General features: G+C 44.1%; 1 protein-coding gene across 14 annotated transcripts in view; it reads right to left on the bottom strand.

The window, feature by feature from the left end:
- The window catches only part of LOC119178128 (uncharacterized), a 435,306-nt gene that overhangs the window by 332,635 nt on the left and 78,246 nt on the right, over nucleotides 1–24,425 (bottom strand). For all 14 annotated transcript variants that reach the window (XR_012894531.1, XM_075890939.1, XM_075890937.1 and 11 more), the window contains one exon: nucleotides 13,415–13,516. Coding sequence is in view for 13 of the 14 variants with exons in the window: in XM_075890939.1 (XP_075747054.1) it covers nucleotides 13,415–13,516 (102 nt within the window). In the remaining variant the exon portion in view is untranslated. The remainder of the gene's footprint in view (nucleotides 1–13,414; nucleotides 13,517–24,425) is intronic.

Here is a 24,425-nt window from a genome sequence, read left to right as displayed (position 1 = left end):
GTAGTACCGGTGTTTAAGAAAGGGGATCGTTTAAACATTGCAAACTACAGACCTATTTCCTTAACATGTACATCATATAAGCTATTAGAACACATAGTCGCACATTACATCACAACATTTTCTGAAGAAAACTGCCTGCTGTCGCCATTACAGCACGGATTTAGGAAAAAATTATCGACCACAACGCAGCTAGTTACAACAATTCATGAGTTTACGTAATTGCTGGATACGAGGAATCAAATTGATGCGATTTTTTTAGATTTTAGTAAAGCCTTTGATCTTGTCACGCATAGCAAACTCATTTCTAAATTATATATCCTAGGCCTACCTGTTAACCTCATTGACTGGATCCGTTCTTACCTTCACAATCGCAAGCAGTATGTTAAAGTAAATGACTGCATGTCTGGTATTCTACCAGTATCATCAGGAGTTCCTCAAGGTAGTGTTTTGGGACCCATTCTCTTTCTAGTGTATATAAATGACATTGTTAAATCAATAGACACATCACAAGTCCACATAAAGCTTTTTGCAGATGACTGCATACATTATAAAACGATTACTGCTCCGAATGACCAGAAATGCCTGCAATTCAATCTTTGTGCCATTTCTAAGTGGTGTGAAGATTGGTCAATGAAATTAAATAGCGATAAATCAGTTGTCACGCATATTACAAATAAGAAACGCCCTTTTAATTATACGTATTCTCTCAACAACTGTCCATTGACTGAGGGGAACGAATATAAATATTTGGGCATCACAATTGCAAGCCACCTAACATGGTCAAGCCACATTAATAAAACATGCTCATCTGCTTCTAGAAAGCTCGGTTTTTTGAGACACAAATTAAAAACAGCGCCCTCAGAAATCAAATTGTTGGCCTACAATGCTTTTATAAGACCAAAGTTAGATTATGCTAGTGTTGTTTGGGATCCACATATAAAGAAAGATGTTAAGAAGCTTGAGATGGTGCAGCGAAAGGCGGTTCGCTTTATCTTTAATGCCTACCACAGAAATGACTCGCCAACAACGATCATGGCCATTAATGATATCCCTACTTTACAATACCGAAGGGCTGTTGCCGAGCTGAAATTTCTACACTCACTTTATTTTCGTAAATTTAACATTTGTCCAGAAACTTACATAAGAAATTGAATCTCAAGACAAACTCGACATACTCACAGCTACACTCTTGAACCTTACTTCGCACGTACTAATCTTTTCATGAACTCGTTCTTTCCTCGGACGATCAATGATTGGAATGCGTTACCTTTTGAAGCATTCTGTGATAATGAAAATTCTGACTTCGATAACTATGTATCTTTCCGTTTTTAACCGTACAACTCAAGATCTCGGACTGTCTCACGTTGTATTTGATTTGCATTCTCCGGTTGCAATTTGCAATTTCTTGCTGCCATTTAACTTTGTTCAAATGTTATCCTGTGTTCTACTGCTTTAACATGTTTTTATTGCTTGAACTTTCTTTTATTTAAGTTACATTGTTAATCACTTTTTATTATGCCCCCCTGCTTGGTCTTTGGACCGCAGTATTCTGTAAAAAAAAAGATCAATGAGCAAAAAGACCTCTATAGGCATGTCATTAGTGAGAAGAGAGGCCGTCCAAAGGGAAGACCAGGAAAAGAAAGAGAAATAAGGTACTCAAAGTACAAGTAGATAAGAAAATTGCAAAAAATCAAAGAAGATCACAAAGACACTGCCACCCGCCCCAAGACCGACACGCCGCAATGAGATCGTGCCAAACCACTAGATTCTCGAGAAAGACAAACGAGAATGATCACGAGATACGCCATAGTAGAGAAATGCAGAAGTTTTTACCCCCTGTAGTATCTAACATGCACCTAAATCTAACAACACAGGCCTCAAGCATATTCCCCTTTATCAAAAAGGCAGCCGTCGTGGTTTGCCAGTATTGGAACGCAAGTTGAGATTGGAAAAGTGTTTCGCGCCTTGTAGAGAATCAACGGCGTCGTCGCTGCGAGGCATTAGGTAGAGATCCTTGCGAGTGATTTTGTTGAGCGCCCTGTAATCGACGCAAAAGCGCACGGAGCCATCCTTCTTACGAGCCAGAACCACAGGCGACGACCAAGGGCTAGATGAGGGCTGAATTACCTCTCATTTGAGCATGTCAGCTACGTTTTCTTAGATAATTTTTCTCTCAGCAGGAGACAAGCAGAAGGGCCGGCGGCGTACAACAGATGTTCAGAGTGGGTGAATTCGATGTGTTGTAGTAGTAGTGCGACCCAACGTCGAAGAGTAAACATCGAAGGAACTTTTGTGTTTCTTTAACGAAGCAAGCAGCTGTTGCGTCTGTGAAGGTGTCAAGTTGTCGCTAATGGCTGCATTAAAGGCGGAAGAAGAAGCAGGCTCACCACTAGGGCTATCGTTGGAGGAGACCGCATGAAGTGGCACGATGCACGCAGGCTCGGGATCCATCACACAGGCCACCGTGGTGTTCTGAGGAAGTAGAATTTTTTCGGATGTTGTATTCACAGCGGTGACAAGTGCGGAACCATTGAAAAAACGAACTACACCAGAAGCGAGAATGATGCCCTTACCGACGCAACTAAATGATGGTGAGACCAAGGCGTCGCCATGGTTGATGTCTTTGGAGGTAGTAGCTACAATTCCCCCTTGACCTGGTGGCAATTCAGTATCTTCCGCAGCTGTCAAACAAAGCGGCCTCTGGGGGTCGTCGTTGAGCGTGCAGACCGTGTCGGAGAGGTGGACGACGCGTTGACAACAGCAAATAGCCGCGGAGGCAGGAGAAAGGAAATCCCTCCCTAAACTTAACTGGTGAAAACAGTCCGTTAGGACGGCGAACTAAATGTGGTGTTGGATACCATCAATAAAAACGCAGGCTGTACAGAAAGCGGAAGGGCGAATGGTATACCCCTGGGCAGCAACCAACGTGGGTCCATCGTAAAGGGTCCTCACTTTTTTTTAGACGTTGGCCTAAATCAACATGCATAACGGAAAATGCTGCACCCGTGTCCACCAGAGCATCTACGTACACTCCTTCCACTACCACCAAAATCACGTTGCACGGGCCTGGTGGAGGAATATCAGTTCTAATTTGAAATGCAGTTTTTCCCCCCAGAAACTGCATCACTTGGTTTTCCGAATGACCGGCAGTGGCGAATGAGGTAGGCCGAAGTGGGGAGGAGGAGCGGCGAAAGGGTGAAGGTGAACGGCGTCTGGAGTTCCAGCTGTTACGAGGCGCACTCGGTGCGGGTGGAGAAGAAGGCCTGTGCAGAGGTGATGAATGGCGTTGACCTTGATAGTGCGAAGTATCTCGTTCATGCATGTCGTAACCGCGACGCTCGTCTTGCTGGCGCTTGCGGCAGAAACGAGAAATGTGGCCGTGATACCCGCAGTAATAACATACTGGGCAAGATGAGCGCCAGAGGGAAAGATAGAAACCATGAGGAGTGCCTGAAGAGAGTGCGGTCAGGTGTGCAGAGGAAGGGTTAGGCAGGACCGAACGAAAGTTGAGGGGAGAAGCGGCAGCGACTGATGCTTATGATGATAGCGGGAACGTCGTGTTTACTTCGCTGGGAGGCGTAGCAGCGACCTGCGCTTAGGTTCGTGTGGACCGAGACAAGGGTGACTGGACGTGAGCCGGACAGTTCAGAGATGTCAGTTCCTCCCTGATAATGTCGCATAATGCCGCTTCAGTAGAGTGTGGAGAACACGGTGAAGAAGGTGGGAAACCCATGTTCTGCAACTCTTCACGTATTATGTCTCTTATGAGGTCACAAAGAACTTTGTCATATAATAATGTTTGCCAATGTCTGGTTGTAGACGAACCGATTCCAGAGTATCGAGATGCTGACATGTCGTGGCGACGTCGGCTATGGTAGCCGGGTTCTGCGCAACCAGGGCATTGAAGGCAACAGGGCCTATACCCTTCAAAGTGTGGTGTACTTTGTCCGACTCAGGCATAGATGTATCGGCACGCCAGCAGAGCGCAAGAACGTCCTCAATGTAAGATGTGTACGATTTACCAAAAAATTGTTGGCGAGTGTCGAGGGTTCTTTTCGCGACTGCGGACCGAATGGCCGATGTGACGAAAACATGACGGAGCTGCTGCTCGAAGGTTGCCCAGTCGGGTATGTCGATGATGTGGTTAAAATACCATGTCTTCACCACAGGGGTCAAGTAGAAAGAGACGTAACAGAGCTTGGTGCTATCGTCCCAGCGATCATTAACACTCACGGGGCTCTACTCATCGAGCCAGTCCTCCACGTCTTCCCCGCAAAGACCGGCGAAGAGAGGGGAATCACGCTGGTGGCTGCGTACGTAAACAGGAGGCGCGCCTGAAGATAGCGGGGCAGAGATGGCAGCAGCGCTGGCACGCTCGTTCTGTGACATGCTGCCAGACAGTGCACATGTTGCATTCAAGGTAGATATACCACATTAGAGGAATCGTATGTTAAGTTTCCTCGTATGTTAATTGAAAACTTGGATTGTGTGCTGGCTTCCTTGCTTGTCTTTCGCATCGATTTGCATACAAGTCATCGAGGCTTTAGACAAGGTCGGCATGAAATGTTGGGAGTTGAAGTATTGACTTGAGAGTTTACAAGTGTGTCTTTAGGATTGCTTGTTCGTGAGGTAAACGAAGCCAGGAGCAGATGGGAATGCGCGTATCAGACCTTCACTTTCTTCCATCATGTTGTAATGTCGTTGAAGGGTTTTGTTATTGTTGGAGAAGTTCGTGCTGTAAGTTAAGGTGTATTGTGGTAGCTGCTTCACAAGAAGGTCATCACGTTTCAGTTTTCTAGCTTTTTTAATAGCATCATCAATCACATGTGGAAGATATTTCTGTTTATCGAGCATACGTTTTAACCAGGGGTGTGCAAATACTCGAAAGTTTCGAGTATTCATTGAGTATCGCAGTTGTAGTATTCGTATTCGATTCGATAACCACATATTTAAAATTTCGAATATTTGATCTTCATGAATATTCGGTCACTGTGAAGAAGCTATGATTTTGAGCGCTTGCGATAAGAGCCTGGGTAGATCATGCAGTGATTACTAGGGCTTCAGCGCAAGTGCGGTGACGCCTGCATGGAAATTTACGGAAGCCTGATGACGGCTACCGACGAATGCAGCGGCACTTCATCGCGACAAACCTACCAACGATAAACATCTCAATCAATTTAAATAGTGTACTGCCTGCTCGGCAGTACGTGTGGCTTCCCAGTTTAGCACTGTTGTGGTTAACGTAAGTGTACCCACCACGCCATCCGCTCCTGTGCCCTCATGCGTGGGTTCGCGTCAATAAAGCGTGTATGGCTCGAGGATTGTGGAAACCAAGGCAACCCGCCACTGTCACATTGGCTCGACAAAATAGCCTTCGCACTTTTGCTCGGTCCCGTGCTGAGTGAGCACGAAGAAAAAAAATCTTTATCTAAGAAAACGCGCGCTTACACATTACAGGGGGCGGCGCTGACAGGGTGAGCTTAGTTGGCAATGCACTACACAACCCTAGCTAGGGGCGCAGTCAGCTTAACGAATGATAATGAGACGTTTCATGTATAACCGCACTAGTTTTCGCTATTGGATCACTGTACAAATGTACGCACACATGTCAAAGCCTCACAAGTGGTTCGTCAACTGTGCCGCTATTTCAGTATGTATACTCTCTTCATAGTTCCAAAATGATTTCATAGTAGTGCATATGGTCATGCGTTGAAGTGTTGAATGAGTTGAAGTGTTTTTCGATTGATTGATTGATTGATTGATATGTGAGGCTTGACATCCCAAAACCACCACGATTATGAGAGACGTCGTAGTGAAGGGCTCTGGAAATTTCGCCCACCTGCTGTTCTTTAACGTGCACCCAAATTAAATGATATAAATAAATACAGCATTGCGAATTAGCCTGTCGCAGCGCCCTAGTGCCGACGCCCCCAAAGGGAGCAATGCCGCTGCAGAAAGCTCAAGGCCACTTTTTTGAAAAGACTGTTTCAGATATCTTCGCCTTAGGTTTTGATATCTGTGACATTGCATAAATAAGTGCTCGATCGTTTCTGCTTGATTACAACAGTTACATTGCGGGGAAAGAACGAATCTATTTATTTATTTATTTTTTTTATTTATCACATACTGCGGACCAAGTATGGTCCATGCAGGAGAGGGCAATACAATTCAAAATTCTTCTACATTCATACACTTCCGCTGCAGTATACATTCACTGCAGAACAAAATTCATGTACATTAAAAATTCGTGAAAAACAAGGGACAAATACAGGCAAAGAAGCAGACTTAAGCAACAAGAAAAGGGTATAGTTTCATCTCGGCGTGTTGAGCATAGGGGAATCATGGGGCAGAGCATTCCAATCAGAGACAGTTCTCGGGAAAAATGAATACTTGTAAATGTTAGTGCGTGCAAATATAGGTGTAATGCTACGACTATGTTTATGACGTGAAGACCTGGTTGTGTCCTGTGTTATGTAATCTGGTGCATGCAATCCTGATCTGGAAAAGTATAAAAGGCGGAAAAAGTTAAGCCGTGCAGTTTTCCTTCGATCGGCCAAAAGTTGGAGGTTCGCATCCTGCAACAGGGCTGACGGCGAATCGCGACATCTATACCGGTTGTATATAAATCGAGCAGCTAATCGTTGTATTTTTTCTATTTTCTGTATATTACCAGCTGTGTGGGGGTCCCACACAATGCTGGCATATTCAAGAGAAGGACGAACTATGACTTTATAGGCTCTAAGTTTTAGTGAACTAGAAGACCGACCCAATTTATATTTTAGAAAGCCTAATTTTCTCCTGGCAGCAGAACATATATCATCAATATGTGCTGTCCAGCTAAGCTTCGATGTAATCGTTACGCCCAAGTACTTAAATTCTTCTACTTGCCTGATAGCGTATCCACCTACATTATAAGTAAACTCCAGTTTTCGGATTTTGTTACTCAGACATAAATATGCAGTTTTCTCAAAATTAATTACCATTTCCCACTTTTTGCACCATTCTTTTATGTAGATTAAGTTCTCACACAAGTCATGCTGGTCAGAGATAGAATTTATGGTATTAAAAATTATGCAATCGTCTGCAAATAACTTAACAGACACGCCAGGTCGGATGGCTTGAACTAAATCGTTAATATAAATATTAAATAGTATAGGCCCGAGAACTGACCCTTGCGGGACTCCAGATAACACCCCCAAATAACCAGAGGTGAAACCGTTTATATCTACGTACTGTTTTCTGTTCGTTAAGTATGCTATGACCCAGTTAATTATTTCCGGAGGAATGCCAATAACCTTCATCTTATCTAGGCCCGTGTAAGTAAAGCTTTGATGGTAGTCTGCATTGCAATTTTATTAACGTATCTTTCAATTGTCTTGTGCTGCCTCATGAACTATTCCAGGGATACCTAAGGTGTTGAAAACTTGTGTCACTTAGTACAGAAGATTTAGTATGTTCCTCATGCAGACAAAAGTTTCTGAATCGTGCGAACGTGTTATTGTGTGATGGTTTTAAAATATTTAAAGCAGCCACTTTAGCGAATTTTGCCCCTAGGGTGTCCGCCGCTTCATTTAATTCTAATCAAGTGTGGCCAGGTACCCAAACCAGACGGATGTTTCGCACATGATTTGGCATAATAAAGGTCTGCAAGGCAGCATGACGAGCGAGATGCTGCTAGAGCAGTGCACACGGCCTAGGAGTCTGTTAGCACTAGTAGTACCGAAGAAATGTGTGCTGGGAGTTCACACACAGCCAAAATAATAGCCATTAGCTGTTATCTATGACATAACCAGCACCCTGTTTTTCCAACAGCGGTACTATTTTAACTACTTTCCAATCTGGATGGATCCATGCGTTTCCTATGAAAAATTTAGAAAGGTAATGACATCACTGAGGAATAAATCGCAGAATTTTCTTACAGATGTGCAGACATTATCAGTCCTGATGATGAATCTGGAAGTGTCCTTACTACTTTTGAGACTTTTTCCAATGTAACCACCTTATATTCATTAGCTTTTTCTGCACCAGGTACATGGAAGGGCAACCCTGACGTGAAAAGACACTCAAGCCCTTTTGCGACTGTATCAAGTGACCCTACTAATTCTGCAGAAGATAAACAAGTTGACTCTAAATTTATTGATTGCAGGATTATTGTTTTGTATCGAAGGAACCTGAACAGGCTTTTCTTATATTTAGCTCTGACATATATCTGTGCTGCTTAGAGTTGTAACATTCTTTTGATTTCTTATTCAGCTTTGCCACATGCTGCAATTGCATTCTCTCTTATCGTCCCAATGAAAGCCCTTGAAGCAAAGTCGGGAGAGATGGCATAGGGAAAAAAAAATATGTCATGTGTGTGTCGCGACCTTAACCACTGTTTCTCTCTCTTTTTTTTTCTTTGAATACTCGGCTTTTCAGTGCGATCCCGCATGTACATGTGGACATGTCGCGGCCACCCGCAGGAACCCAGTCACAACCGAGCGCCCTGTGTTCAAATCGGCCAATGGCTGGTACAATGGCCGTGACGAGTGATTTTTGACATTGTGGCGTCATATGCCAAAAGAAGAGAGCAATTTTTATCTGACTGAGAATTTATTGTGAATTCCAGGCCACGTGCTGAGCTACAATATTTAGCTTATGTGTTCTCAGTAGCCTCGACTACCAATCGGCAGCGTTTGCTGACCATGCTCCAAGTGTTGCAGGGCCCCTTTAAATTTGAAGTGAGGCTTCGCGGCAACTGATTAGGTGCTTTCACAGCTTAGGACTGCTATACCGCAGAGAAACCACCTTTACAGGTGGTTACGTGCGAAATTGGAGAATCTAGTGGGCACGGCGGCAACTGGAGAATCTAGTGGGCACGGCGAAACGGCTGCGACCATGCCGCTAACCAAGAAGTTCGTTGTCGCTGTGCAGGTTTTCCTGCAGCGTACCAACTTCGTGCAACGTGTGCCTTGGACCCAGTGCGACCAACGCAAGCTCAGACACACGGCAGCAATCAAGATCAACATTCACGCCAGGCATGTTGAACACCCCTCTTCAGAATCTGCGCATGTCAGTGACGTCATGCATCATGGACAGTATAAAAGCACTACCACAGAACTATTTCACCAGTGGGCACGGCGAAACGGCTGCGACCGTGCCGCTAACCAAGAAGTTCTCGCTGTGCAGGTTAGTTGTTCATTCTCTACAATTAGGAGTAGAGATGAGTTGTTTTTATTGGTTTTGCCGTGCCCAGGCGCTTGTTTGAGTATTGCTTATGACTGTTACGTAGCTCTTGGAATTTTGATTTGTGGCGATGTTGAAAGCAACCCGGGTCCCTCCACAGCTGATATTTTACAGAATGTACTGAAGGGACAGGCCGATATTCACGCCGAGGTTACTGAAATGAAAAATAGGTTTAGCGAGTGTGTACAGCTCACTCGTGATCTTCACTCACGTTTAATATCACTAGAGCAACTTATGAAAGAATCAAAAGAAAGCTTGCCGATAATTACAGCGCTTCAACCATCGTCACTATCCCTTCAAAATTCAGTGGCTTTGCAAAGCAGAAAACTTGTTGACCTTGAAGATCGCAGTCGACGGTCAAACATAATCGTTTATGGCATTTTGGAAAATAGCGGGGAAAACGAGGCATCATTAAGAAAAAGTGTTGTTGGAGACATTTTTGAGAAAAAACTTGGAGTTAAATGCGAGTCTATAGCCCGTATTCACTGCTTTGGCCGCCGTGCCGGCCGACGCCCAGTAATAGCCTATTTTCAAGATTTAAATGAAAAGCAGGCTGTCATTCAAAATACAAACAAACTTAAAGGGACAAACATTTTCATTCAAAATGACTACAGTCATGAAACACTGCGCGTGCGCAAGCTTCTTTGGGATAGCGCCAAAGTTGACCGAGTGAATAAGAAGCGCGTATCTCTTTTGCATGATAAGTTGAAAATTGATGACACCATCTTTGTATGGGACAATACCAGAAATGAACGTGTAGCACTTCCAAAGCAGCGGGACGCCACTCGTTGACGTACAACGTGTGCAGAGGTAAAATATATAAGGATACTAAATTTTAATGCTCGGAGCCTTGTAAATAAAATTGGCGAACTTGAACTGTTGCTTCTTGAACATGATCCACACATAACAGTAATCACGAAAACCTGGTTAAATGACGTTTGTGAATCCGTTTTAATACCGCCAAACTATAGCATTTTTCGCTGTGATCAGTTAAGTAGGGGCGGCGGCGTAGCCACTGTTTTACGGTATCCGTTAACAGGTGTTGTTATAAACCAAATCGATGGTCATGAAAGTTTGTTCCTCAGAGTAAACTACTGGGGCCATGTCTTTATCGTGCGTGCTGTGTATAGGCCTCTATCGGCTTCCCCTGAATACATTTCCGAACTGTGCGATCATATGGCTCAGTTTTCCAACAACAGGGTGATACTCGCCGGTGATTTTAATATTCCGTGCATTGAGTGGCATGACCCCGTTTCCTTTTTCGATGTGGACATAAGCCCTCTTGTGGATACTATGATTATGTGTGATCTAAAACAAACTGTTACAAAGTACACCAGAGAAGCTGGAAGTGCCCGTTCAGTAATAGATTTAATTTTTATTAGTAATGGTATTTCTACATACTCTGTGGATGTGGTTGATGGTGTGTCGGACCACAAGGCGGTGTACCTTTCCTTTCCGCTTGGTGATGCGAAGTTGCACAAAAAAACAAGAAAAAAAGTTAATGAAAGATTTCGCTAAAGCCGATGACCATGCAATACTTGACTGTTTGTGGGAATTTTGTGATAACATGCCGAGCTGCGTCACAACTCTCTGGGATGCTCTGAAAGAGAGCATTCATTATTGCAATGAAAAATTTGTCCCCTCCAAATATGTTCGCACTAACAAAAATAGCCCGTGGATGACAAGAGAAATCATTCATTTACATCGTAGGCTAAACAGAGCCAAAAAACATAAAAAACAAGTTAGTGAGATATCTAAATTAAAAGTCAGTCTTGCTTCCAAACTCTCCGACGCAAAAATTAGGTATTTCACTCATTCATTACATGAATTTTTGACGAAAAGCCCTGAAAAATTATGGCGATATTTAGAACAAACGGATGCTACGCCCAGTCAAATAACTGTTGATGGTTCCATTGTAAATGATGCGTCGGTTGTCGCTGATCAGTTTAACAGATACTTCTGCTCCGTATTTTTTGCTCCCCAACATGAATCACCACATGACAACCTTCTTGCAGTAATGTCTTCCGAGTTCATAACTTATGAGGGCATATTTTCTTTGCTGCTTAACCTGAAAAATAAATCTTGAGCCGGTCCAGATAACATCCCTAACACATTCCTGCGTAAATATGCCGAACCCGTTGGGCACATTTTAACAAGCGTTTTTTGCCTCTCCTTCGAAAATTCCTTCATTCCTGATGACTGGCGCATGGCACGTGTAGTACCGGTGTTTAAGAAAGGGGATCGTTTAAACATTGCAAACTACAGACCTATTTCCTTAACATGTACATCATATAAGCTATTAGAACACATAGTCGCACATTACATCACAACATTTTCTGAAGAAAACTGCCTGCTGTCGCCATTACAGCACGGATTTAGGAAAAAATTATCGACCACAACGCAGCTAGTTACAACAATTCACGAGTTTACGTAATTGCTGGATACGAGGAATCAAATTGATGCGATTTTTTTAGATTTTAGTAAAGCCTTTGATCTTGTCACGCATAGCAAACTCATTTCTAAATTATATATCCTAGGCCTACCTGTTAACCTCATTGACTGGATCCGTTCTTACCTTCACAATCGCAAGCAGTATGTTAAAGTAAATGACTGCATGTCTGGTATTCTACCAGTATCATCAGGAGTTCCTCAAGGTAGTGTTTTGGGACCCATTCTCTTTCTAGTGTATATAAATGACATTGTTAAATCAATAGACACATCACAAGTCCACATAAAGCTTTTTGCAGATGACTGCATACATTATAAAACGATTACTGCTCCGAATGACCAGAAATGCCTGCAATTCAATCTTTGTGCCATTTCTAAGTGGTGTGAAGATTGGTCAATGAAATTAAATAGCGATAAATCAGTTGTCACGCATATTACAAATAAGAAACGCCCTTTTAATTATACGTATTCTCTCAACAACTGTCCATTGACTGAGGGGAACGAATATAAATATTTGGGCATCACAATTGCAAGCCACCTAACATGGTCAAGCCACATTAATAAAACATGCTCATCTGCTTCTAGAAAGCTCGGTTTTTTGAGACACAAATTAAAAACAGCGCCCTCAGAAATCAAATTGTTGGCCTACAATGCTTTTATAAGACCAAAGTTAGATTATGCTAGTGTTGTTTGGGATCCACATATAAAGAAAGATGTTAAGAAGCTTGAGATGGTGCAGCGAAAGGCGGTTCGCTTTATCTTTAATGCCTACCACAGAAATGACTCGCCAACAACGATCATGGCCATTAATGATATCCCTACTTTACAATACCGAAGGGCTGTTGCCGAGCTGAAATTTCTACACTCACTTTATTTTCGTAAATTTAACATTTGTCCAGAAACTTACATAAGAAATTGAATCTCAAGACAAACTCGACATACTCACAGCTACACTCTTGAACCTTACTTCGCACGTACTAATCTTTTCATGAACTCGTTCTTTCCTCGGACGATCAATGATTGGAATGCGTTACCTTTTGAAGCATTCTGTGATAATGAAAATTCTGACTTCGATAACTATGTATCTTTCCGTTTTTAACCGTACAACTCAAGATCTCGGACTGTCTCACGTTGTATTTGATTTGCATTCTCCGGTTGCAATTTGCAATTTCTTGCTGCCATTTAACTTTGTTCAAATGTTATCCTGTGTTCTACTGCTTTAACATGTTTTTATTGCTTGAACTTTCTTTTATTTAAGTTACATTGTTAATCACTTTTTATTATGCCCCCCTGCTTGGTCTTTGGACCGCAGTATTCTGTAAAAAAAAAGATCAATGAGCAAAAAGACCTCTATAGGCATGTCATTAGTGAGAAGAGAGGCCGTCCAAAGGGAAGACCAGGAAAAGAAAGAGAAATAAGGTACTCAAAGTACAAGTAGATAAGAAAATTGCAAAAAATCAAAGAAGATCACAAAGACACTGCCACCCGCCCCAAGACCGACACGCCGCAATGAGATCGTGCCAAACCACTAGATTCTCGAGAAAGACAAACGAGAATGATCACGAGATACGCCATAGTAGAGAAATGCAGAAGTTTTTACCCCCTGTAGTATCTAACATGCACCTAAATCTAACAACACAGACCTCAAGCATATTCCCCTTTATCAAAAAGGCAGCCGTCGTGGTTGGGATTCCATCCTGTCACCGACGGATCAGCAGTCAAGCACTGTCTGAGCCCTCACCAGGAGCAGACGTGTACATTCCAATGCAGCTGGATGTGAAGAGGCAACACACAGGTGCAGTGCAGTACGGCCATCCATATCTTGCATCAGTGGGTTTGCACCCTGCAAAAACAATATGTTTACCCATGCTGCAAGTCATGCACTCTCTTGACCAATTGAATCAGCTCTGTTTTCTATATAATTGTCACGTGGTAATCAAGTGAAGGTAGCCGAACCCATACAAGTAATGATGATGAACATTATTTGGCCAATTCACGCCCATAAAAAAAGAAGTGACAACACAACGATCGCATCGAGCATAATCGTCGGCATTATTCTGATCATCCGCTGAAGGCATTTTATTTCATGGCTTGCAACTGAATGACAGATGATCATGACAGCAATAGGAACAGTTGGGCCTACATGTGACTGTTTTTCAGTCTCTCAGACTGTTGCTCACTCGGTCGGCTAAGTACCACAAATAAAGTAAGGGCATCCGCACTAGTGATGCCAACCCTGAAAGAAGGGCAGTGTTTGTTCCTTTTCAGTTCTTCCTTTTCTCTTATTTGTCTTTTTTTTTCTTTCTCTTCTGCTCTGTTTATTTGTAATTATTTCTCAAACTTTTCCCTTTATTTTTTCGCTTTTTTCCTTTTAAATTTAAATTTTTCCTTTTTTAAAGTTTTAAATGCGGTTTTGCTGCTTTAAACCAAGCAAAGACAGCACACGGCAACACAGCTCCTCAATGTGCTCCGTGATTGATGACATCATCAGGAGTCTAGGCGCCAGCGCACGCCCAACGCGCCGTGCTATACGTCAGCATCACGCCAAGCTAAATGAGAGCCGAGGCCCGCACTTGAAATACGTTTTCCGTCAACCTGAACTGTGCGTTCTAGCACTTCCTCCCCTTCATTGAAGCTGATCCAGCAAGTAGTCAGAATTAATCACTAACTTCATACCAAACACCACAGTATTTTGATGTTTCATAATATAGCATTGAAATTTCGTTTTCTTTATTATCATGATAAAGCATAATAAAGACAATGTGGTATAAAGAATATAGTCGGAAGAAAAAAAGCGTCGTGCGCTTTCCATGTAGTACGTTCCTACAAAGCACAAAACCTCTAAAAAAAAAGTCAAAGCTTCGCCGCAAGTGCAAAGCAATGAATGCGATAGCAACAACTTGGAATGTAATGCTGAGAACGGCAAGCAGATCAAAACGTGCAGCACACTGTTCACGCACTAATGACGCAAGAAAATAACACACACAGGACGAGAGTGAACTAACAATGCTCACAGCTTCACAATTAATGCACTGTTTAAATGAAAACAATGCACAAAACGTAATCACAAGTACAGATATGAGTGTGAGCCAGCAATTATCCCAGTTGTTACTTGAATGTGTTTGAATAGCGTGCTCTTTTCGCAATCGGCGCCTGTGCAGCGAGCGAAGTGGTATGCCCAGCAACTAAACGCATTGTTCCGGTGAAAGCCGAAAGTGCGCGATTCTCCCCCATCACAGAATAAGCACACGAATAAGTCCCTCCCGCTCCACAGCACAAAGCATGCGTGTGAGATGAGCGCGCATCGGCACATTGTGACCAGCTGGTTGCCGAGCTAGGGAGCCTTCATGTGCGCGCCAGCCTTCATGTGCGTGCCAGCTCGCGCACGTCAAGGCTCCTTATGCCGAATGCGCTCATCGCGCCATCTAGCTGGTAATGCTTAACACGCTATTTCCCCCAAAATGGGCTCCGCCAGCGCTAAGTGGTAGACATTGACACACGCCACCATTGATGAACAACACACTGTGGCTCATACACGTTTTGGCTGTAAAGAAGACGAGAACAGTTTTGTTGCTCGGGTACTAATCAACCCTTGGCTGTCCATCTTGTTTTGCTTGCCCCATTATTGGTGGAAACACTGGGTACGCATACTTCGGCTGTGTCAACCATTACTCCCAGCACCTTGAAGACAGCTACATCTCCCAGAGCAAGAAGCTGCCGCCGCCTGCATTTGTTATCCCCTGAATTTGGTCCCTTGACGTCGACACATAGAAAGATGACAGCTCCAAAAACAAGCCAGGCGGTCGAAATCAGTGATGCCCTCTCGCGCATAATTTTCATGCGCCTCAGGCAACAAAACTGTTCCATAGAGACATCTTCAAAAATGTTGATGACTGGCTCAACCACTTTGATCGAGTTGCCAGTGTCAATGAATGCGACAATGTTCGCAAGCTGCGCCGAGTTTACGTCTACTTGGAAGATCCTGCGAAGACATGGTACGAGTACCACAAGGGCTCCTTTGCCACATCGCAAGAGTTTAGCCAATAGCTTCGCGATGCCTACCGCAACGCCGAAAAAAAGGAGAGGGCTGAAGAAGCCATATCCTGCAGGAACCAGTGGCCAAACGAAAAGTTTCCATGTTTGTCGAGGACATGCTTCAGGTCTTCAGGCGCGTGGACACTGCCATGTCGAAAAAAAAAAAGGTACAGCGTTTCATGCGTGGAGTAAAGGAAGAGCTTTTCGCTGGACTCATGCGCAATCCACCGACGGCAGTCGCCGAGTTCATCAGTGAGGCAACCACGATGGAACGTACTGTGCAGCAGCAGTCACAATATAAACGCCACATAACGGCCACCGCATGCTCTGTCGGCTCTGACAGCGAGAGACAGGTCCTTGCAGACTCCATTTAAAGTATCGTGCGAGACGAATCGCGACAGCTCCAGGCAGTGGGGTTCCATCCACCCGTGCCAGCCCTCGCAGATGTAATCAGAGAAATTTGGAAGGCAGTCACATTACTGGTGCCTATTGCACCACCCATACTTGAGGCCCCAGCCCTGACATAGGCACCGGCATCACAAACCCCTGTGCCATCGGCTACAGGTCCCGCTATGCGGGCAATGTACTAGACTATGCACCTATTCCAAGACACTGCTTCGAGTCCGCCCCTTGGCACAAGGTTTCCGAGCGCACCCTCCTATCTGCTGTCTGCCTCAAGACAAAGTGCTAGCAAGGCAAGCCTGTGGCGCACATCGGATAACCATTCGCTCTGCTATCACTGCGGTGAAGCTGGTCACGTGTACCGGAACTATCAGTACCAGAACTGTCAGCACCACCAACTAGGTCTCCGCAGTTTACACCTTGATGCTCGATGACCATGCTACAGTGAGCGCCCCCGTCAAATCGAAGCCTATTTCACGGGCCAGCAAACTCCTCCGACTATTCAGCACCGCCGGTCGAGATCACTATTGCCTCGTTGGTCTACGTCGCTCAGTTTGCCCTGGATGTCTTCTGCTTTTTTCAGGAGTCAGTCACCAAGTTAGTGCAGGCAAAACTAAGAACCGCGACTTCTGGGTGAAGTCGCGATCCGGCGAACAATTAAAGACCTTCCTTCTACACAATGACCCGACGATGACCATTGCGGATTTTGTGTTCTCCGACAGCAGAAAGATTGTTTCTGCCAAAATAGCCGTCTTCGTTGACAACCATGCTGTCCACGCCCTCGTTGACACCGGTGCCTACTATTCCGTAATGAGCGCCGCACTGGCATCTGAACTGAGGAAGGTTACCACAGCGTCGCAAGGACCCTCGTTGCGCACGGCGGGTGGCCATCTGGTGATGTCTACTGGTATGTGCACGGCACGCATTAAAACCCGCACGTCGACCTTTATGGGGGGGTCTTTCCTACTATTGCACGTGTGCTCTCGGCCAATCATCCTGGGAGTGAACTTTCTTCATGAATACGGCACAGTCATCGTCCTCCGTGAATTACTTGTGTTGTTCGAGCATCCTTTTAGTGCTGCAGCTGACAGTACATAATTACCGAAGAGAGCGCTCCGTGTTACCAACGATTCTGACTCACCCGCCACAAAGCAGCCTTTTTTCAAGGTAGAATTGAGACGTGTCTGACACAATATTTGCGGAGACCTTATGTCACGACAAATCCGCGTTGCCGGAGAAATCGTTCAGCCTAGCAACAGACATGCTCACCTGCTCGTCATGCATTTCAGCGACAAATATCACCACCTTCCGAGACGCAGTGCCATTGCATATTTTGAAAAACTTGCCAATGCCCATGATTCATCCAGGTTCGCTTCACTTTCATCTCATGTTGCACTGACCAAATTACACTCCAGAATGACTTGTATAACATACATAATTGGTGTTTACGGTGGCTAATGCAGCTTAATACACAAAAATGTAAATCCATGCAAGTTTCAAGCAAGCGCACTAACTTTTCCTTCCAGTATTCTGTAAACTTCCAACCCTTAACCCACGTCGACTTCTATCGTTATCTTGGCGTAATAATAACAAGTAAACTAACATGATTCGAGCACATAGAACAACTAGTCACCGCTTCAGCAAAATCACTTGGCTACATTAAAAGATCGCTTACGTCCTGCCCACCGCAAATCCGAAAATTAGCATACGAAACCTTCACGCGTACTAAACTTAAATATGCTTCTGCTATTTGGAACCCTCACCAAAATTACCTAATCGACGCATTAGAAGCAATTCGAAATTGCGCTGCCAGATTCATCACCTCTCAATGCAGTTCTCGCTTAAGTATTACCAGTATCAAACTATCCCTCAACCTCCTTCCTCTAGAAATTCGCCGCAAAGTCACTCGGCTCTGCCTTCTGCACAAACTATACCATAATTTCCCGTCGCAACGCAATACCGTTCTACCTCCCGCCCGTTCATCGCGTCGCCTCTTTAACTCCCTATGTTTACAGCGCTTACATGGTTCAACTAACGCTTTCAATAAATCATTTTTACCTACTGCCATTGAAGACTGGAATAACCTGCCTGAATCCATAGTGCACGAACAAAACCCCTTAAAATTTAAACAGCTAATCACAAATCACTTGATATGTTAGTTAATTTACAATTGTTGCCGTTTTCTTCCACGTATATATATATATTTTTTCCTTCTGTTGACATTGTTTTTTACCATGTAGTTCACTTTCGATTGTGCTTTCTACCATTGACAATCATGCATCTGTTGAATTGTGTTTTTGCCTCTCCCTTATGTAATACCCCGCAAGGGGCCTTTAAGGGTTCAATAAATGATGATAATGACGAATGACCACTCTGATGGGGCCGTCGAGAGCACTTTCGACGTAATCGAGTCTACCTTCGGCACAACGAGACACCCTTTTGCGTATACTCGGTTCACTTCAAGACTGCTTTGCTACTACGTCGAAGGTTAACCGGACGCCCCTTGCTCCGCATTGTATCATCACGGAACCCACCGAGAGACCTATCCGACAACATGCCTATAGGGTGTCGCAAAAAGAGCAAGATGCTATACGTGACCAAGTTCAGCAGATGCTTCAGGACGACGTCATCTTGCCATCAACCAGTCCCTGGGCTTCGCCAGTTGTGCCAGTAAAGAAGAAGGACGGTACGTTGCGCTTTTGCGTTGATTGCCGTAAACTGAACAAGGTCACCAAAAAAGACGTTTATTCTCTACCCCCGATACATGACTCGTTGGACCGTATAGGCAACGCTAAATATTTTTCCTCCATGGATTTGTGTAGCTGCTACGCAGTGGATAAGGGCAACCGCGAAAAGACGGCGTTTATTACTCTTGACGGCCTATACGAGTTTAAAGTGTTTTCTTTCTGTCTATGCTCAGCGCTAACTACTTTCCAAAGAATGATGGATGCGGTTCTCACAGGGCTCAAATGGCAATCATGTCTTGTTTACTTTGACGACGTCGTGGTTTTTGCAGACACGTTTGAACAACACGTCCAACGCCTTCAGGCAGTTCTTCAGGCAATCGGAAGAGTGGGGCTTTCTCTCAAACACGAAAAATGTCATTTTGGATATGAAGAACTGAAGTTCCATGGTCATGTTGTGAGCCATGCCGGCATCCGCCCAGATCCGAAGAAAACCCACGCCGATGTCACTTTTCTTCTGCCCACAAATAAGCGTGACCTAAGCCGATTTCTGGGGCTCTGTGCATAATACAGGCACCATGTCAAAAGCTTTTCGAAGATCGCTGAACCCCTCAACAAGCATACAAAAGATGGTGCCTAATTTATTTTGAGGTCGAGATCAGCCCCAATTGCTCGACACTTTTCAAAACTTTCTCCAGGCTCCGCCTGTACTGGGTCATTTTGACGAAAGCGCCGACACAGTTACACACAGATGCCAGCCACGCTGGGCTAGGAGCAATATAATTTTAGTAGCATAATGACGCTGAGCGCGCGATCGCTCATGTGAGCAGAACGTAATCCCCAGCGGAGAAAAACTTTTGCGCGACCAAAAAGGAATGCCTTGCTGTTGTCTGGGCCATAACGAAATTCCGCCCATATTTGTATGGCCGCCCATTCAAGGTATTTAGTGATCACCATTTTTTTTGTTGGCTCGAGATTCTCAAAGATCTCTCAGGTCGTCTAGCACGATAGAGCCTTCAGCTACAAGAATTCAATGTCGCCATCGTCCGCAAACCTGGGTGCAATTACACCGACGCTGACTATCTTTCACGTGCACCAGTAGAAAATGCAGGCACTGACCTTGAAGGTGACTTTTCTTTCTGCCGTCTCAGCAACCAGGTTGGCTCAGCAACAGCGTGACGACTTGTAGCTCATCCTGCTCATCGACTACCTAGAAGGACGCAATTCTCACCCTCCTTGAAGCTTTGCACACTCGCTATCCTTTTTTATTTCCTCCGAGATGAAGTGCTTTATAAAAAGAACTTCGATCCTACACAGGCTACGTATCTGCTTGTTGTGCCAACCACGCTTCGTGGCGAGGTTTTAGGTGCTTGTCATGATGACCCATCATCCAGGCACCTCAGCTATATACGCACACTGCAACGGATTCGCCGCTCCTACTACTGGCCACGTCTCGCAAAGACTGTGAAGCACTACGTTCGCACATGTCGCGACTGTCAGCGATGCAAGATTGCACTTTTATGATAAGCGGGACTGCTTCAACCAATAGACCCACCGAAGGCGCCGTTTCATCAGATTGGCATGGACCTGCTGGGATCACACGCCTCTGTCTGGAAGCTGGTATATTGTGGTCACTATTGACTACTTAACACTGTGAGACCTCAAATAATCTGGCAGCCTTGTGCTCCAAGTTGAGCAAATTGAGATGCGGTTTCGTAGTGTTGTTTCTACCCACAAACCACAACTGTTTCGATGCCATAGCTCCTGTTTGTTAAAGTCGTTTTTGCCATATAATCGCCTTGTCTACGTCGTCGAGTCTTCACATTTGGTCTAGTCATCGACGAAACATGCCGAGGAAACCAAAGCCACTCGTCCATTTTGCGTGTGTTGGTGTTTTGTGTTAGCTGCCGTCTCACTGCCTTTGCCTGCCTTAAGCTTTCTTCGATCTTGCCCTCCCGTCCATCGACCACAATGCCGCTTATAAACTGGAATGAGGCCACTGTGGAAGACCTCCACGGGTTCACGGCAAACTTTATATGCCACGAACTTTTGCACCGTAACCTGGAGACGACTGGCTCGAAGGAAGAAATGATTGAACGCTTCCTTCATGACGTCGACCACAACCGTCAACCATCAGGTGGGCCTGAATCGACAGCTGAGTAGTCGCTTTCAAGTACGAAAATGCTGAGTGACTCACTACAACAGTTTTTGACGTCACAACAGCCGACGGTTCCAGTCCAAGTTACTACGTTACCTGATCTCTCGGCTTCAATACCAACCTGTAATGTTGACGGCAGCATTTCCGCACACCGATGGCTTGAAGAGGTCAAGCGTACTCAAGTATTAGCGTCATGAACACCGTCTACTCTCCTCGCCGTAGCGCTTCATAAGCTCTGTGGCCCTGCTGAAGATTGGAAGAGCGTGGTAGAAAACTGTTTCGACACGTGAGAAAATTTCAAGACTGCATTCGAGAGCCAGTTTGGGGACAAACTTACGCTCTTGCATTGGCAGCACATAGTCGCCAGAGATGTCCAGTCACCCAGTGAGAGCCTTGCTGACTACTCTTTGGCGAAACTTTGCATAATTTCAAGATGTCCCGTCCAACTGACTTGGCTACCATTGCCAACAAATTTAACAGATTTTTCTAGTCCCTTTTTACGCGGACAGCTACACAGGCTCAGTTGCAGTACAATTACGATTGCCTTATGCCAGAAGTAGAAATTAACGAGGACGGCGTTCCTTGCCTTTTGCGCAAACTAGATGTAAAGAAGTCACCTGGACCTGATGAGCTACCACATACTTTCTTTAATAGATATGCTGAATGGGTGGCAAAACACATTTATGTTGAATTTATACTATATCATTATATACTGCAGTTATTCCTGATGATTGGCACTCCGCAAAAAAAATCCCAGTACCTAAAAACGGCTACGCCTTAGAAATTAGCAACTATAGGCCTGTCTGTTTAACTAATACTTGCTGTAAGTTATTCGAGCACATTATATTTAAAGCTATCATTACTTACTTAGAAAATAATAAATTAATCTACACACAACAGCATGGATTTAGTTTCGGTTTATCTAGGGTTACTTAGCTGGCTGAAATAACTCATGAGTTAATCAGCACGCTCAATATGAAAGGACAGACCGATGCCATACTTTTGGACTTTTCCAAGGCATTTGACGTTGTTCCTCAATAGGATCTGGTAACGAAATTACTCACCATAGGAATCGAACAGAAGGTTGTAACTTGGATTGAATGCTATTTGAGACACAGAAGACAGTGTGTCACTATATATGGGTGTGTCTCAAATGAATTGGAGGTGTACTCCGGTGTTCCGCAAGGCTCAGTCCTTGGGCCTCTTCTTTTTTTTAGTTGATATAAATGATGCTGATCTCTGTGAGGAGCCACCGATCCAGATTAAGCTATTCAGAGATGACTGCACAATATACACTGTCATAAATAGTGAAGAAGACCAAATTAAACAAAAAAATGCTTTACACTCGATTGATGCATGGTGCACAACTTGGGGATTAAAAGTAAATCCTTCAAAAACTGATATCATTACGTTTACCAACAAAAAGAAGCCTCTACAATTTACATACACTTTGGGACATAGTATAATCACTAGAACAGATCATGTTAAATATTTAGGCGTCACACTCGGGAGAAATCTCAGCTGGGAACGGCATGTCGAGAACGTCTGTAGGGGTGCACTAAAGAAGTTGTCCCTTTTACAGAGAAAACTGCGAAACACTCCTCCTACGGTTAAAATTAATGCATACAAAGCACTAGTGCGACCAAAGTTGGAGTATGCTGACGTTATTTGGAACCCTTGGCAGCAGTACTTGATTTTAAAAATTGAACGAGTATAATTTAGCTTTGCGTTTCGTATATTCCGCGTACTCCCGGCATTCCAGTGTAACTTATTTACGTATTAAGGAAAGCCTACAAAAACTTGAGCAGCGCAGGATAGTATTAAGACTCAAATTGATTTACCAGCTTTATCATGGGGACTTTAAATTATTATGGGAGCGTTACGTTTAACATCCTTCAAAACTTTCAGCCAGAACGAATCACAGCAAAGCTTTTAGGCAAGCAGTTAGCCACAGTAATGTCCACAAAATTGCTCTATTTTCTGACGCGATTACCTATTGGAATAACTTGTCCGAGGAAGTTGTAAACTCTGGTTCGTTGGCTTCATTTACAGAATATATTGTAAATAATACTTTTTCTTAATGTATTTGGCCTGCATGTATGTGTATATATATGTGTATATATATGTATATGTATAAACGTGTATGTGTGTCTATACTGCTGAGTGCTATGTCCTTCGAGTTGTTAATTTGTTATGTACTTTTTCAGCTGTGCCAAGATATACTGTGTATTTGTATTTATTCGCTGCTTATATTATTTGTATTCACCCCTGCATGGGCCGAGAAGGGCCTGCAGTATATTTAAATAAAATAATAAAAAAAATTATTCTCAGCGCTGGCAGAATCCTTCATTGGTGACCAAATAGTATTTAGAACACACGATGACAAAGTCAGACAAAAGGTGCTGCAAGATAATAAGTTAACTTTGGCTAAAGCGGAATAAGCCTACAAGGCCCGGAGATGTCGGCCTCCCAAAATGCGATTCGGTCACAAGAGCCGAGACAGAGTAATGCTATAAAACAACAGGAGCAGCCATATGAGGAACAGCCGGCTACCTCCAAGTGCCGCAGGTGTGGGCGTGTGCACAGTCCGCGAAGCTGACCTGCATTTGGAAAAACATGCAGAAAATGCCAAGGCCAAAATCATTTCGCTGCACGTTGCAAGGCAAGAAACCAAGACGGGGAAGCACAGAGCACCGAGGATACTGATGCGGAATTTGACATCTTGTGTCAACAGCGTTGGAAGAGCAGGTGACTATGACTGGTAGATGAGAGCGCAAGCTTCCGGCCTAACGCTGGACTTAAAGTTGACACAGGATCACAAGCCAAACCTCATGCCATTATCGGCATACAGAAAGCTGCAAGCAAGAATACCCTTCACTAGGAGTTACCTTATCCTACAATCTGACAACGGAGGAGTCGTCAAGCATCTTGGCATAATTATTACCATCGTGACAGTCTGAAGCAAAACGGCAACAATTGATTTCTTCGTCGTGAAGAAGGACTGGCAGGCCATACTGAAACTGCCAGCGAGTGAGCTGCTCGAACTATTTTCACGCACTGTTAATGATGTCCGAATGTCAATGATGTCCGAATAAGCAGCAGCGAGGAAGCTGTACAGCAGTATCGACACCTTTTTCTGAGGATTGGATGTATCAACCACCCATACCGCATGGTTCTTCGAGAAGAAGCTGTCCCAGTCGTCCAGACAACCCACCATGTGCCTCTTGCCTTACGAGAGCCTCTGCGAGAAGAAATTGACCGCATGGTCAGAGCCGGCATTATAGACAAGCAAGAGCAGCCAAGGACTGGGTAAGTCCTCTGGTTATTATCAGAAAAAATAGTTATCATATAATAATAAAAAATAATGAAAATATTATCAAAAATGGCTTGGATTACTTGCTTAAAGAACCATTCCGCTAGAAGGCAGTCAGTCACCTGGAGAGTTACTTCTAGGGCGACGACTTCGGACAGCT

Source organism: Rhipicephalus microplus, chromosome 3 (genome assembly GCF_043290135.1).
Source record: "Rhipicephalus microplus isolate Deutch F79 chromosome 3, USDA_Rmic, whole genome shotgun sequence".
NCBI classification, from domain to species: domain Eukaryota; kingdom Metazoa; phylum Arthropoda; class Arachnida; order Ixodida; family Ixodidae; genus Rhipicephalus; species Rhipicephalus microplus.
The sequence above is the reverse complement of the archived record's forward strand: the minus strand, read 5'-3'. Positions and strand labels throughout refer to the sequence as shown.